General features: G+C 32.2%; 1 protein-coding gene across 2 annotated transcripts; it reads left to right on the top strand.

Moving 5' to 3' along the window:
• Window positions 1–495: 495 nt before the first annotated feature.
• Window positions 496–17,536, top strand: LOC128228048 (putative polypeptide N-acetylgalactosaminyltransferase 10). 2 transcript variants are annotated; one of them, XM_052939090.1, is made up of 12 exons: window positions 496–553; window positions 4,460–4,633; window positions 5,744–5,961; window positions 6,755–6,921; window positions 7,226–7,417; window positions 7,718–7,895; window positions 8,145–8,262; window positions 8,892–9,002; window positions 9,234–9,455; window positions 11,035–11,142; window positions 12,115–12,258; window positions 13,160–17,536. In XM_052939090.1, the coding sequence occupies exons 2-12, from the start codon at window positions 4,466–4,468 to the stop codon at window positions 13,322–13,324; spliced, it is 1,791 nt and encodes a 596-aa protein (XP_052795050.1). In that variant the 5' UTR covers window positions 496–553; window positions 4,460–4,465; the 3' UTR covers window positions 13,325–17,536. The 2 variants fall into 2 exon arrangements, with proteins under 2 accessions (XP_052795050.1, XP_052795051.1); XM_052939091.1 differs by lacking the exon at window positions 11,035–11,142 and adding an exon at window positions 10,211–10,318.
• The last annotated feature ends 687 nt before the right edge of the window (window positions 17,537–18,223 follow it).

Here is an 18,223-nt window from a genome sequence, read left to right as displayed (position 1 = left end):
GAGCCATACTAGTACTGTGATTGCGATTAATAACATTACTTTCCACAATCAACTTTTTTAACAACCTATAAATAATTATCACATTCTTGAAATATAACTTTGTTTGATTTTTTTTCACTAATTTCACTTAAATCATGTACCAGTACTAGTATCATATATGACACATATCACATAGAAGTTTTTTTTTGACAATATATCTTATAAATAGTACATTACTTAATTTAAAAAAAAATATTTGGTTTTAAATATGTCTTCCTTTCTTATTAAAAGTATGCTCAATCCCCTAGCATATTTAATAAAGCAAATATATTCAGCTTATCTCACCGCTTTTTAATAATAAAATAAGGTAAACGTAATTGTAAAGAACCTAGACTGGTACCCTACGTTACTTTTTAGTAAAAATCTTTGAAGAAAAGAGAATGAGGGTACTAGTCTAAACGAACCCGTGAATTTCTTTAACCGATGTTGAGCGGACCGTTTTACCTAGTTCCAGATCTTTTCGGGACGTCATCTTGTAACGAGCCCTACCCCACTCACAATCCAACTCTACGTGGTAAGATATGAACTTCTATTAACTTTTCTCAACATGTATGTGAAATTAAGTACTTTTGGAAACTAGGTATTATTCTTTAAGCTTCACCGTTTAAGTATGTGCTTGATTCTCCATCCGTTATTAACTAAGATACAGTAGTGGAGTAGTAAATCGGACAGTTGTAATATGTATACTGACTCTCACTATCTCTTTTTTGTGTACATTTGTGCTGTAGCTTTGATCTACTTATCAATTTTGACATATATCATGGTGGAATATTTTTATCTTTTATTTTTCCCTGATTGATCAATGCAATGATGCTTGTTTGCATTTTTGAAAATAATACACAGGGATTTGAGACAAGTGAAGGAAACCATTAATCAGCATTAAAGCTGTTGTTTATGCTTATAAAAATTTGGATAAATATTTAAGGTGTGCTTAAAAAAAGTGGTGTGATAACGGACAAATATCTAAGCACCTGGGTTAACTGAAACTAACATTAGTTGGAGAGTTTTTATGGCTACTTAAAAAGTTTTCTTAGGCAACAAAATAATTGCTACAAAATTAACATATTACATCAGTGCTCAAATTAAGCACTCGCAATACACATGTGAAAATCCGAAAATGCCTGTTGCTTTTAAAGTTAATTGCAAATTTTGCCAGGTTAATAGTGACTCAATATCTGTTGGTAAGCAAGGGCTGTCTTCCCTTAGTACAAGTATGTGGCCGGGTCTTTCCAAATGGTAATATTTAATGCATACAGTATTATTTATTCATATGATTAAACAGATCATTGTATTGCTCATTTGTTGTGCCTTATATAATATAGACTCACATTCAAACAACTTGATTCTGTCATGAGACAGCATAGTGCAAAAGAAAAATTCATATTTTTTGTATTTTTTTCTTCATCAAATAGAAGGAAAATCTTATCATAACAATTATAATTTGTTCGAGGTTGAATTTTCTTTTGGATGTTTTCATACTGTTTCTAGGGAACATAACAAAAAATAATTTAGAACATTTTGGTTAGGTGGACCTGGGTTTGATTCTTAACCTTACCATGTCATACCAACTAGAATTAAGAAAGATACAGACTTTAAGAGCAGTCTTGTGGAAAGGTGTCTGCCTCTTGCCCGGTTGGTTTGGAACCCTTAACATTTTCATTAGTACTGGTTTAGTTTGTCTGAAACAGGGACAAGTTAAAATTGAGAAAGGCATGGGCAATTCTAGACAGCTTGATTGTACAGTACACTCCACGCGGAACTACCACTTTCCGTTTTCCTCGGCGGATTTTAGTCATCGCGGACACGACATCCAATTGATCATAATCCTCTTTCCTCGGCGTTTTGACTCGTTCACCCACCGAGGCTGATCAGTGGACCGTATAATTACAATCGCCGCGTTACTCGGAGGTAAAAACACCGCGAAACTCGGAGGAAAACCGATAAGAATCTCCCACTGTATCAAATTTTGTTTAATTTATTTGATAATTTTTGCTACACCCGTAATTATTTATAAAAATAATTTATTTCGCGTACCTAATTTTCGGACACCCAAAGGACATCAATCGTTACTTTAACACTTACCAAGTTTCACAGACGGAAGATGATGGATTTTTATCTTTTATCCTGGCTAGATTACCTAACCGTATACACCACTGTGACAAGTTAATTAGTAAATACCCATCCTAAACGATGTATTGCATGTAGAAAGAGGAAGTGTGGAATATTTATTGAAGGATTAAATAAACAACAAGGGCAATCAAGGGATTAAGAAAACAAAGACATGACATTTTTGTAAAACGATCTGCCAATAAAACTTTAAAACTTGTACCACACTTGTTGACTGTAAGAAGCAATTATGTACAGTTATACTTATTGAGTCATTAATAAAAGTCAACACATTCAATGATATAGGTAACTAATTAATGTGATGAATTAAAGTTGGATATGCAATACTTAAGTTACATTCGAAAACACCACTCAGACACATTAATCCTGCATAACAACATACATGCTCTCAATGAGATCCTCGTGGGTAAAACTGTGAGTTATGTGACATCACACAGTGTGACTGTTTGATCTGAAGCCGATAGAATGTGTTATTAATTTCAATGCATGTATAAAATGGTGTTTAATGGGATTTTAATTAACTTGATGAAGGATTTACACTTATATGCGTAATAAATAAGTTTAGAACCATTGATAACTACGGATTAATTAATAAGTGGTAAAATGCAAATTAAGAAATAATGACCGAAAAATATTCACACTTACAAAGTTCTCAACACCTTCATTATGAAAATTGATATGTAAATTTTCGATAATTGTTTTTAAAAAGAAACTTACTTACTTTGAAAAATTAATTATCTAATTATTTAATACTGTTTTAACAGAAGCAATGTACTGTAGTAGCTATGCACAAAACGCGGGGTTCCGCGATTAGGTCAATAAATCGATACGATCACTGGCGCTACCGGCAATAAAATTCTCCATAGAAAACGATTAACTCGGTGCAACTCAGCGAAATAAAGCGAGGAAAAAGGTTGTGTACTCTGCGGAAATCCGCGATAAATTAAAAACGCCACCGAGGAAAGTGGTAGTTCCGCATGGAGTGTACTGTATAACTTCTGTCTTACAACATTTTGTTTTATTTATCAGTGAATGATTTTTAGGTTCTTTTTACATGATTTTATCACAATCACATCAGGCTACAAAAGATTATGTAAAAAAAAAAAACAGGGGTGGGATTCCCTGACAGATTCTGATTGAACCATTTAAAAGTGGTAATAACGACAACCAAAGTTCAAGTTAGTCATTACTTGGTTTAAAATATGCACATATATTTACAGCGATACTTTATTATTTAATTTTGCTTTACTAAACAAATAAGTCGGGATGAACAGGGAGAAAAAATGAGCAATATAAAACTTACCTTTACTTGAGAGTGAATCATATCACTTTACTTGAGAGTGAATCATATCAGCCTACATCCATCTTCATTATCAAGCTAAAATAAATTTGTATCAACTAAGAACAATTCAATTTTTATGTTGTGATATGTAGTAAACCACTTTGGAATATTATGTATCTGCTCATTAAACATACATTCACCAAGAGATAGATTTAATTACAAGGCTATTGCACCCAGATAAGCTAGTATCTCAATCTGTTCTTTTTACTGCTTTTTCACCAACAACTTAAAAAAGACTTTATTCAAAAGAGATGCAATTCATTAGTCCTTGTTATCTGACTATTTTTGTCTTTTAATAACTTGAGTAATATTTACTTTGAGTTTTTATACTTAAAGTGACACTCTTATTCAAAATCAATACATACACATGTATAACAAACATCAATTTTGATTGATAAACCTTTAACTACTTACTAAATAATGCATTTATGGAAAATATTAATTAGTAATAACAAGATTATAACCGTGTTTTTAAAAGCAGAAAGCGATTTTTTTTTAAATGATTGGTGAATGCTAAAGATTAACTGTGGTCTACTATAGTCTCATAAGGTAGAAATACCGTGTTTTATGCTCATTTCTTTCAAATTAAACTCTGTATTCTTCATAAGAACCATTGTTTTCGACATTTATTAATCGTTTTTGGAATATTAAAACAATATTATTAAAAGTAGTAAATCTTCTCTGGGAGTAAGATTGCATCTTTAAGATAGGAATAACCTTTATGATAATCACAATAAACCATTTTTATAAATCAAAATCCAATTAAAGCATGTATTTTGACTTATTGAAATAAGCTACTTTTAGCCTGTTAAGCTTAAGAAGTTTCAAGAACTTGTGGCCTGTAGATCAAATGATCTTTGACCAATCATCACTCTTTTTTAATGCAGTGATATTCTACGATTTTGTCTATTGCCTTAATCATAGTTAATAGTTTTGGTTTGCTTCTTCCAGGGGAAAATGAGGAGGAATTCGGTGACCCTGCTCAAGCTGGTTGTCGCTGCTGTTATATTTCTAGCAGCAGGCCCTCTTGCAATGAAGTTTCTGTTTGGTTCTCGGCGTACAGATCAATATGTGGATACCGGTCTCCCAAAGGCACCTGTAGAGAGAAGAGATGTTGTACCGGACGTAAGTAGTACTAGTAATGAATACATTCACTTTTCTGGGTTTTGAAATATGCTTGCAGTTTGATATGTAATGACATGCAATATTGTAATTTTGACACCATATTTAATAAAAAATGGTAATATATACAAATCAATAGTAGACACCATCTTAAGCAGTTTTATTACAAGTTCCTTTTGAGAGTAACAACAAATACATGACCTTTTTTAGTTCAAACTTGTTGACTGTAGATTATGTACATTCTGCCATCCAGGTGTTGAATCCATAGAACAATTATATTGGGAGTGCTATGAAACACTTCAGTTGAGGAACAAATTAAATACCGGTAGTTTAATTACTTCAACAACAAATTAACATCATAATCAATAAATGTGAGGCTTTATTGGGAATAGCATGTAAGAACAGAAACAGAAATATTTGCAACTTCCTTGTTGTTTTTATGTATTTTTATATTAACTCAACCAAGTGTTATAATAGAAATCTATCCTTTAAAGTTTAATGCGTGTATGATGTAACGAAAACTAAGTATTAAAACAGAAGAGCAAATAGTGTTAAAAAATGATCGTAATAAAAAAACGAAAACACTGAAATTAATGTTATCAACTATTTTAAGACACAAGTGGCAATAACATTTTTTTAATTTATATAAATATATATATATTTTTTTTTTTATTCTGTAACAAAAATTTAATCTATATTGTAGGTTATCTCTATGAATATTTAAGTTTAGGGGACATCACTGTAGTCTGTGAGTGTTTGTGTGTTTGCGAAATATGTGCATTCATGTGCGTGATAGTTGTGTGTGTGCTTGCTTTAACCATACTGATATAAACAGCATAGAAATGTTACATTATTAAAAGATGAACATGTTTGTGTTTATTTGTACTCTATCTAAAAAATAAATGAAATACGACTTTATGATCAACAAAAATTGTAACATTTCTGCTAAGTAAAATTTTGATTTTGAACTAGCCTTGCAATCACTCTACTGGTGCAGGGCTTAAGGGCTTGTGCTTATATTGACCTCTGATTATTGCGACAAAAGCCTTGTTTGGACATTTTCAAATGATTGAATTTCAATACACACTAACACAGTCTCTTGTCACACCATAGAAAAGTTCTGGTGAACTAAAGAAGATAGACTGGCATGACTACAAACAGATATCAGCAGATACAGCGAGGGTTGGACCAGGGGAGCAGGGGTCTGCTGTTATTCTCACTGCTGCCGAAGAGAAACTGAAAAATGACCTTTACAAAGTTAATGGCTTTAATGCTTTTGCTAGTGATAAAATTTCCTTACAACGTTCCTTGAAGGATATAAGGCATCCAGAGTAAGTACCTTTTACAATTAATATGACATCTGTTGTTTAGGTATATAGGTATTGGCAAAGATTGGTATCATCCTATATATCAATCCTCTTCAATATATTTAAATGAAAAATGAAAAAAATGGGTTTATCCTATTTTATTTGCCAACTGTTTTTGCTTCATGCTCTTTAGGGCAAATCAGTTTTATCACAATAACAGATGTGATTGAGTTAATTTTATATATCGATAGTTCTCTTGAACCAATGAGTCTGTATTCCTTGTAAAAACAATGAAGATTGCCTGTAACAGTTCACCAGCCATAATTGGGTGTTTACAAGGCAGGTCATTAGAAGAAGCTAAGGATAACAATATATAATAAAAGTTCTGTTGACTGATATTTTGTCAATCAATTATTGTGCATACCAAGTTCACAAGTACATAGATGTGTTACAAAACAAGATAGTGAGTGACATAGACCAATGCAATCACGAGGGCTAGCATTTACCTAACAAATGCAAACTGTTTTGTTTTGTATCCCTGTTGCATACACTGCTAGCAGGGAACTAAACATGTTTACTGAACGCAGGTGTTTCATGTTTCCTTTGGCAGACAGTACAGGTAGTTTGTAATAATATTGAATCATGGAAAAGTAGGTTATCTTTATATTATTGATTTTGATCCATGACTTTAAAGTTTGTACATGTATTTAAACTGAAGTTAAATAGGTCAACTGACCGTGCCTCAAGAAGAAAAGATAAAGATGATTGAAAAGAAGAGTTAAACTTAAATACTCAAAATTTGTTATTTGTTTTTCAGTTGTAAAACCAAGAAGTATTGGAACAAATTACCCAACTGCAGTATAGTTGTCCCATTCCATAATGAACACTGGACAACCCTGCTACGACTCACTTACAGTGTGATCGACAGAGCCCCTGAAAACCTCTTACATGAAGTTATTCTTGTTGATGATTTTAGCACTAAAAGTAAGATTAATACAAAAATCATTATCAACATCTTGTGCTTTAGACGTTTCATCTGCTTTTGCGAGCAACAAATATTATCTTGTTGTGTTTATTTATGACATGAATGCAATATATGGCGGTCTGGGATTATATATTATAAATATATATTATTAATCCTATGAATGGAAAAAACATTAACAGTCCCTGTCATGAATAGTGTCTCATTTATTCACCTATGTATATGGTCTATTCCATCCCCTGAGATGTGAGATTGTTACAACTATTAAAGGAACATATATTCATTATTAATTTGTATATTTTTCAGAATTTTTAAAAGATGAGTTAGATGAATATGTGGCTAAACAATGGCATGGCCGGGTGAAAGTTGTTCATGCAGAGAGGAGAGAGGGGTTGATTAGGACCCGCATCCTGGGGGCCAAACATGCCACAGGAGATGTCATCTTATTCTTAGATGCTCACGTAGAGGCTAATATCAACTATTTACCACCATTGTTAGGTTGGTTATTTGCTGTGAAAGTCATTGTTAACTGGTATAAAGATTGGTCAAGGTTTTCAAATTATCAGGGAGAATGTAAAACAAACTCATATGATGGTTCATGATGACAAAAAGGATATGTATATAGTATATAGTTAAGAAGGAACAACCTTCCTTTGACTTAGAAATGAATACATCAATTATATTTAATCATATTGTCTACTAAGATAAAAGTAACGGCAGCAGCTACTGCAAAAATATAACGTTCTTTATTGTTTTCGTAAGGTGATCATTTCATGTACATGTATTGTGTTATTATAGATCCTATAGCTGAGGATTATAGAACAGTGGTATGCCCATTCATTGATGTGATAGACTACGAGAACTTCAACTATCGAGCCCAGGATGAGGGGGCCAGAGGGGCGTTTGACTGGGAGTTCTTCTATAAACGTCTACCTCTCTTGCCTGAAGACTTGAAACATCCAGCTGAGCCATTCAAGTATGAGAAAACAATGCCTACTTTACTTTAAATACTTGTTTTTAACAAAATTCAAGTTTGGTTTTCTTGTAAGAAAAAGTGATAATGCAGTTGACAATTTTTGCTGTACCAGAGTATGTTTGTGTGAATAATCTATCAGCTGTTGTTGTTAAATTTCCAATGTTTTGTTTGTTGTAAATATCAATTTTATTTCCACGATGACCATATTTATTATAAACATAATAATTATCTTTGCCCTATTTTTTTCAGTTCTCCAGTAATGGCAGGCGGATTGTTTGCCATAAGCAGGAAGTGGTTCTGGGAGCTTGGCGGCTATGACCCCGGGCTCGACATCTGGGGCGGGGAACAGTATGAACTCTCATTTAAGGTAGGAATTACTACTTTGGCTGAAATAGCGAAGACAATGAATGCATGATATCTTTTTAATATTTTTTAACAAACTTTGAGTGTTAACTTCATAAGGTCATTAAATATGCAATAAACAGTTGAGTACAACTTTAAAATCTCCAGTAATTACCCAAAAATATTTCATGCTCTAAAAAAACTGTTCAATTTTTTTATTGCAAATCTTGATCAGTTTGATCTATTTGAGAAAATTATTCAAGCATAGTAAACACATTTAATATTTTAGTAATTGAGTAATTACTAAAGAATTTGGAGTATAAGTTAACATAATTTGAAGATGGTGTATTAGTTGTGTTTGTCCCTGAGATGTTTATTTTCCAAAACCTGCATGAACTGGATGATGCTTTATCTTTATAAACAACTTTTATTAATGCATGTTATTATTTTGTTATTATATAGAATAATGCTATTGAAAGAATGATTTGTGAGATTTACTTAACTTTTTTATTTCTGTTAATACTGGCACCAAATTGACCAAAGGTCTATTATACTGTATTGTGTCACAAGTTACAAGTTCTTAATACAAATATATTGTTTTATGAATCTACTGGAATCTGAAGTAGGTTACAATACTGTATTGTGCATTGTCAGCTCTGGCAGTGTGGAGGGAAGATGGTGGATGTTCCATGCTCCAGGATAGGCCACATCTACAGAAAGTTTGCCCCCTTCCCCAACCCTGGGGTCGGTGACTTTGTAGGAAGGGTAAGTAATTTTTGCCGTAAATTTTTGGACTATAAAACAACCTATTTTTTAATAGTACTTAGACTGAATGTGGTATACAAATGAATTTGTAGACTTGTAAATGCTTCTATCCGTTTGTTTTCTCTTTAATTACCAGTTTCAAGTTAATTTTAAACAAAAAATAACCTTCAAAGCCTTATGAATGTAAACCGTATAGCATAATAAATAATTATGTTGTTTTCACGATTCCAGAACTACCGTCGTGTTGCAGAGGTGTGGATGGACGAGTATGCTGAGTTCTTGTACAAACGTCGACCCCACTACCGCAATATTGAGACTGGAGACCTAACAGACCAGCTGGAGGTTCGAAAACGTCTGAAGTGCAAGCCCTTCAAGTGGTTTATGGAAGAGGTGGCCTTTGACCTTGTGAAGATTTACCCACCAGTTGAACCCCCTCCCATTGCCAGCGGAGAGGTAAGATGATCAAAATTTGCTGTTAATATTAGGATGGTAAATTGTCAAGTTTAAACATAATTTCTGAAGGTTTATTGAACTATTGTATATAATATGAAAAGAGCCCTAAAATATCATTTAACTCTGCATAATTTCAAGTACATTTAGAGGATTATGTGTTGTCTCACTCTAAATCACAGTTCTCCACTCTTTCTGATATCTGGTTAAGAAATCTAAGTCAATATTGCATATCCCTTAACTGACTTGACTTTTAAAATTATAAAACATGTATGTTTGGTTTAGAGAAAAAATGTTTGAATGCAAATAAATATGCATGACTGTGATTGTCTTAACACGCTATAAAGGTCTTTTCATTGTTTTAATTGTAATGAATATTTAAATGAAAATGGCTTGGCCTCAGGTCATATGATAAAATCTAATGCCTTAGTACTGTAAACTGGTGATAAACTGGAAGATCCGAGGACTGACTTACTCAAAGTTTTGAGTTTCCCCAAGGTTTGTTTTCAGTCATGTATACAAATCCTTGTTTTCATAAGTCCAGTGTCATAACATTCTTATTTAGTTTTTAAAACTTTGAATTAACATACCAATTCACATTCATATAGTGCTTTTTTTCGGAACCTTGGCAAGTTGCCATGTCCTCAACCAAGTTTGGTTTTCCGGCTTAAGCCTGTTAAAAATCTACCATTTGCTGTATTTTACACTCTAATTACATTTTTATCTGAGAGGATTTGTAATGAAAATTGCATTGGCAGTTTAAGAACAAGGAGGCAGGGCTGTGTGTAGACACGAGGTACAATAGTGACGGCAGTAACCTCCACCTGGAGAGCTGCCTGTCCGAGAAGAATGGCGGTGGAGAGCAGGTGACCTTGACCTCCCCACCCCTCCAGAAGCCTGGTGATAGGGGCTATACCCACCCTGGTGTCACATGTGTATCTTCTGTGATATGGGAAAATAGAGGCCTTATTGAATGTAATTAAATGTGTTGGGTAAAAAAATACAAAAAATATAGAATCGCTTCTCTGACTGTTTAAACGCACATGGATATAAATAAAAAAATCTGCCTGGTAAAATATGCTCTATGAAACTATTTAAAAATAATAATCCAGCTGAAGTTTTGAGTACACAATTTCTCTGTGATAGGGCCTCTACAGCTTTATAGTTTTTTACTTACAGGAAAGAATTGCTTATGGTGAATCAGCTACCACATGCTTTTTGTTGGCCAGAATGACTGCTGTCCAGTCTGCTTGCTAGTTGTTAAATATGTTTTAGGTGTTTGAAGAATGAGAAAACAAAGAATTGTTGTATCAATCATTCGATATTTTAATTAGCATGATTTTGTAAGAATTATGATTTCTCAAACTCCACTGATGAATATCAACCATTAGTTCTAAAAGAAAATCTATAATATGTTCAAATCAAGACCTTGTCACAAAATGCCTCTGTCTATAACTCCTTGTTTTCTCAATCATTTGCTAGAAAATGTGATATGTGGATTGTCCCACTTCTCCCATATAGTCATGATAGTGTTGGTTGAAAGGCACTTTCTGTAGACCCGGTGTACATGTATGTGTTACAGTTTAGAAGCAAGGCTGCCCCTCTGTGTATAGATACAAAGTTCCGGGGAGGTGAAGAGAACTTCAAGCTCGAAGATTGTATAAAGGATGGTAAAGGTGGCGGGGAGCAGGTACGCTAGTATGGTGTTTATTGTAGATGGCTTATATTTCGCCATGGTTGAATTACAGATTTTTTGTTAAATCTTTTGGGACTTGAATATAAAATCTAAAAAATAATCATTTTACTGATGATTTCCATTTATTAAATATTTGCCTGACAATTTTTTAACCTTGCTTAATTGGCAAAAATTTAGAAATTGCAAACAGGACCTCACGAAAATGAAATGACAGTTTGTGTCATATTTTTTTGTTTGGCTGTCTATTTGTAGACAACAAAAGGAATTATCTCTTTTATCAGGGGCGGTATTCATAAAGAATCTTAATCAACAAATTTAACCTACAAGATAGTTTAGACTATATATATTTAATATTTATATAATTGTGTTAAGTTTTCTTTAAGTTCAGCTTAGAAAAAAGGCAATTTTCTACTAAGTTATAAATTCAACATCAAGTTGCTTTATGAATAGGGCCGTGATGCTTAACTTTCACATAATGTCTTTCAAACTTTTATTTTCACATTATTCCACATTATCTTTCCATAGAAGCTTTTGTACTGAAATAATTAAGTTTGAAATATTGAAAAAGTTTTATAATGTTTTGAAAGATTTAGTTAGCTGTAATATTTACAGTAATGTAATAATTATATCAGACATAAGTTTACAAATTATCATAACAGGCCTTAAATTTAAAGTCTTTCATTGTATTGTATGAATTGCAGGTAAAATAGTTTTCCAAAGAAGTCAAAAGCAACTACTCAATGAAATGAAATACAATTATTTCAATGTAATAAATTTTTGACTACCTTTATCTACAAACAGAGCAAATTAGGCAAGATACAACAAAATGTTGTGAATATTATGATCTCTAAATAATGCAAACTTTTACAGATCTCTTTTCTTTGTTTAACTATAAAAGTTATAATGTCCTGTTTTGTTTGCATGAGTTAGTTAACGTTATGTAAATTGTTTGCTGCAATTTGATAGGAATTGGAGTTGACATGGCATAAGGATATTCGACCAAAGAAAAGGACAGTATGCTTTGATGCGTCCACATCAGTGAAGAAGGCACCAGTGATATTGTTTAACTGCCATGGCATGGGTGGAAACCAGCGCTTCAAATACAATGTTGTAAGTATCTGATATTAAGCAAATTGTATGTGGGCCTAAGGCCATGTAATTAAAACAACATAAACAATCATTAAACTTCATCACCCTCAAGGTTAACAATTATTAAACTTCATCACCCTCAAGGTTAACAATTATTAAAACTTCATCACCCTCAAGGTTTACAATTATTAAACTTCATCACCCTCAAGGTTTACATTTATTAAACTTCATCACCCTGAAGGTTTACATTTATTAAACTTCATCACCCTCAAGGTTTACAATTATTAAACTTCATCACCCTCAAGGTTTACATTTATTAAACTTCATCACCCTCAAGGTTTACATTTATTAAACTTCATCACCCTCAAGGTTTACATTTATTAAACTTCATCACCCTCAAGGTTTACAATTATTAAACTTCATCACCCTCAAGGTTTACAATTATTAAACTTCTTCACCCTCAGGGTTTACAATTAATAAACTTCTTCACCCTCAGGGTTTACAATTATTAAACTTCATCACCCTGATGGTTTACAATTATTAAACTTCATCACTCTCAAAGTTTACAATTATTAAACTTCATCATCCTGATGTTTTACAACTAATAAACTTCATCACCCTGAAGGTTTACAATTATTAAACTTTTTCACCCTCAAGGTTTACAATTATTAAACTTCTTCACCCTCAGGGTTTACAATTATTAAACTTCATCACCCTGAAGGTTTACAATTATTCAACTTCTTCACCCTCAAGGTTTACATTTCTTATATCTAGTGCTTTAAAATCCGTACAGTAATAATTTTCTCACTTTCTTCTAATTTAACAGTTGGTTTGTTGTCAATATCTTGGCTCGTGTCAATTAAATCTCCTCAAAATCCTTTTCCTTACATCAATGTATAGAGAATATTTTCCTTGTCACCAGGACGACCAGCAAGTGTTCCATCCAATCAGTGGCCAGTGTCTGGACTGTGATACGGGTAGTCGCGAGGTCTTCATGAACCCATGCGACAAGAACTCAAACACCCAAAAATGGCTCATCAGTAATGTTAACATTACGGCTGTCAGAAAAGATTGGAATGAACCATAGAGGTGGCCCCAAGAGATTGAGAGTATAGAAATTATGTTTTTACTTTTTGTGAGGGTTTAATATTCACAATAATTTTAAAAGTCCACTTATGTTACAAGTTTAGAATGTTATGAAATTATGTTTTACAGAATGTTTCTTTTCAAAGTTCAAATAAACCTTACTAAATAAGACCAAACTGTAATAAAAGGACCCCACAAAATTAACACAAGCTACAGAAATTATCACATATATGGAAGGTGTGTTCTGATATTAGTGATGATTCATAACAAGTTCTATTACACGGCCAGGGTTTTCATGGTTTTTAAGAGAACTCTGACATAGCAATAAAATATTTGAATTTCATACGTAATGATCACATATTTTAGCCAAGAATTAAATTGGAATGGTTTCTTATCTTGATTAAAATGATGATTTTACTGCTTTATGAATTTTAATGGTGTTTTTAAATGTAAATATGTTGACATATCATTCTTTAAATTTTATGTGTATAAAACACACATTCTACCTTCATTTATGTTTTCTGATAACTTAATGTACACTATGAAATTTAAATAGCTGATTGCACCATTTTTGTTGAAGGCCAATGCATTTGCTGTATTTGTGTGTAACAATTTTTATTCAAATATATTTTAATGATTTTAAATATGGTTTTCTTAATTATACACATAATCTTTATTGTCCCACTTTTGTACCTGCTTTTAACTGAACCATAGAGTTAGGTGTTGACATTTTAAGTTCTTTTATATATGTACCTGTTGGTACAATAAATCTGTGATATCCACTTTGGATGGTATCTTACATGATCTTAAAGCTTACTTTTATCTAATTATAATACTAATTCTTTATAGATGGAGCTTTATATGAGCATATTATTGTGATTGTATTGTTCAAATGTCTAGTCTCTAGAGTAATTTATGGTCTATATTATGTTGTGTATATTGTCGTGTTTCTGTGTGGTTAATACCAGACAATATCTATTTAAACTAGAATATGTAGAAATTATTTTTTGTATTTAAATTTCTCCTTTGAACATTCCACTGTAAATAATGCATCGAAAAGTATCACCACATAGTTTAATAATGTACAAATTCTTCCAGTGTTTTCTGTGTCTTTATTACCATACAAATAATGTATATCTTGTAATCTGTAAGTGTCAAAACAAACTTACCAATTAAAAACCCATACAAGTTTATTACTGCTGACACATTTATCTGATGGATTTTTACTCTGATACAGCGTATGTATTCCCTCCAGGGATTCAGATTGCGGGTATCTTGTACCTGTTACACATTGTTATATTGTTCATGAATCAAATATTAATAAAACGTTTCATGTAACAGTTCATTAATTCATCAAAGCATTTTCATACACATTCTCATACATTATTACATTGGTCATTAAATCTTAGAAATCCAAATTTGACCATATAAACTCAGTGTCCATTTCATCTGTATTTAACGCATGAGCTGCATTGCGTGATTTAGGCATTTGGGCATAATTATTACTATTGATAAAATCATAAATAAAAAAAATACTAAAAATAATGAATTTTTGATGTGTTTAAATTTCATCCAATTTCATTGTTATTAGTGCTTCATTTTCTTGACAATTTATGAAGATTACTCATTTTTCCAAAGCAAACACGGCTTTTGTTCCAACATTCGAAGTGTCTAATTCAAATAGCCTGATCGTCAAATATACGATAATGAATCATCAAACTCTTCTTAATTTAGCTTTCTTATAATGCATGTTATTTCAATAATGGACTTTCAATATGACATCACTTGTTTGAGGTCAATTTAAGAATTTAAAATGGGCAATGCATGGTTCACTTTTAAAACTGATATCTTTATCAAATTAGAGATTTCATCATGCTATTTTCACTATTGCTTCATAATAAAAGTTATTTAATTGAAATACCAAACAAAACCATGTGGAATAATAAACAGGTAAGCCCGAAGGTCCAAAATGGCACGATGTTGTTCATTTATTTATAGACTCTAAAAGGATCTTCAGGGATAAATGCCAAGAGGGTTTTAAGTGGTATTTAAGTAAAAGATCTATGTATATTTCCACTTTTTTCCATTTTCCCTCAATTTACATATACACTTATGCAATTTTGTTAGGTGTTAGCAATTTAATGATTGTATGATAATTGAAGATATTTTATTCTGACATGTTTATTTCATCCTATTTATTATAAGTGTATGACAAATGATCAGCCAGTTGCTTTTTAAACCATAAATAATGATGATAACCTGATTCTAAAATGAGATTTATGATAGAAGATTGAAAATGAAAGTCTAAATATAATTTTGTTATCATGATGATATCTCTAAAATTTTGTGAGATATGGGTTTCACAAGTAAGACCATGCATTGAGCATTTTGTACCTGTAAGTTTGTTTCAGGTTGATCAAGTAACTTAACCTTATTTAATTGGTTGTTTGCAATTTGTAGTACCCTCATTGATAAGAGGAGGGGGGTGGTAAGCTTATTTAGTCAATCTTTGGGTAAAACCTGCGAGCATCTCCTTGATAAGAGATTATGGGTTAAGCATCTGTCTGAAGGGTTATGTTATGAAGGTTTGAGGCAAGTTTGCACCCCTGCCCTTACTAATGAGACATCAAATAAAAATATATCATACATTGTGTAATGCTTATAGTATGCTTTATTTCTTATACCATGACCCTTTCCTACTCTGTGATTCTTTTTCATCCCTGTGTATATTTTTCCCTGTGTATATTTTTGTTTGCATCCATGTAAAGTATATTTATTATGTTGAGTTTTAGTAAGATTTTTAAAGATGTAGTGTTGGAAACCGGTATATGAAAATCATAATTAACTGTAAATGTTGTTTTAGAAAACCATAGTAATGGTGTTATTCTCCGTACAATCATGTAGTGTGCCATTTAAAAGTATTATGTGTATGATTGATATTAACCTGTGCATCATAATACAAACTAGATCCTATTATAAACTACTATAGTTAATCATTGGTTTGAAGGTATTTTTATGCCCAGACTTATGGGGGGGGATAGAGTTTTTTCTCAGCAACAAACTTGATTGGAAACTCGACTTGAAAAGACCACACAACTTTGGTCAGTGTTGTGATATAGGGATTTTGTAGCAATATTTAGTGCCTCGGTCACATTTCTTTTTACGTATCTGACTTGACCATTTGCTAACTTGACCTCGATGTGACTGCTCTTTTCTGTCAAATGACAAGGCCCACTTGTGTCTAGTTCTCCGGGTTCCTTTGACAGCCCCAGTTCAACGAACAGTTTCAAGTTAAAATTTGTTCTACATTCTCTCAACATGATATATACTGTACATCCATTATGACATGTACCGAGTACACCCATATGTAATATTGAGCTTTGTAAAGATGTTTTTCATATGAATAAACATTCTTTGTAATTAAAAATTTACCACCTCCCTACAGAGGCAAATTTACCCTTTCAGAGTCCAAATAAGCCAAAAAAGACACCCACCCATATACTATTTAAATAATTGCCTTCTTCCCTGTGGGTTATGTTTTACTGGAATAGCTCTTAGAGGCAGGATATGTAACAATAGATTATTAATTGATATACGACCTTCATTTCCTATCATACATGTATACCAAAGATAAAATCACCACCAACATTCGATTTTGTATATATTTTGAATGGCAACTTGGATATCTTTTTTATTTTTAATATGCCAGAAATTGAAGGAAGAAATGTGCAGAATGTCAATTAGAAAGACATTTTTTTTTCATCAGGGGTTATGTTATTATATTTTAAGTTATGCCGAGGATAGAGTCTCTTTACATAAACAGGAGAAATGTATTATAAAAACTTTCAAAACAATTTATAATCTGCATTAACAGTGCACCATATATACAATTTCAGTTTTCGAGGCAGATATCCATTCATGATTATTATTGCTTAGTAAGCATTCAATGCTTGGACAGTTATAGGTGTATTGCTCATTTTCAAGGCATTTGGCGCTTAAAACTTTATTCATTTTCAGACATATTTTATATTTGTTGATATGTGTATGAGGTATAGTGTAAAATACCCAGTAGCCCGTACTGTACATTGCTTGTTTTAGACAATTTAAATTTTAGAATTGTTCGTATTTATATACATTTGTTGAAATATGCAATACTGTGTTGCTAGATAATACAATGATGTTTAGGGATCCAAAATAAAGGATGAAAAATAAATGTTTTTGTTTCATGATTACAGCATTTGAATATTTTGGAAGGATGGAAAAGCACAGAATAGAAAATAATACTGTGAGGCTTTGGTTGAAACTTGTTTGTCCTCATCACATCATTGCAATGACGTAAGAGTTATCTGTTATGGAGCAGACACTTAAAATGACTGTCTCAGATAATCATAGTGCCCAAAACACATATTGCAATTCATATTGTGAAAATTTGTAACAGTTATTTAAAATAAATCATGATGAGTTATAAGGTAAAGAGCCAAACCAGCAATTGACATACTGTTAAATTTTACATTGACCTTAAATTGGGTTGACTTTATGCACTTGAGCGAGTGGTTTTAGTGCTTACTCGCAAAATAAAACAAAACATTGACAACATTTATGTGATACATGACATTAAATATCATTTCCATACATAGGCTGCAGCTTCATTTTAATGCATGCATCCATAAGGAGATAAAGGTCCTTGAGTTGGCTTTTTTGTCTGTTCCCACTCAGTGTAACCACCAATGAGTTTATCAAGTTTTTAAAAGACAACACAAAATGATTATACATCCAATAACATTGTCTGCAACTTATGTTATCATTTACTGTATCACGGGTTGATGATGTTCAGGTGTGAATAATGGTCTAAAATGAACCTCTAGAAATGTACAGTATTTTTTGGATAACCCAATACACG

Source organism: Mya arenaria, chromosome 3, assembly GCF_026914265.1.
Source record: "Mya arenaria isolate MELC-2E11 chromosome 3, ASM2691426v1".
NCBI lineage: Eukaryota > Metazoa > Mollusca > Bivalvia > Myida > Myidae > Mya > Mya arenaria.
The sequence above is the reverse complement of the archived record's forward strand: the minus strand, read 5'-3'. Positions and strand labels throughout refer to the sequence as shown.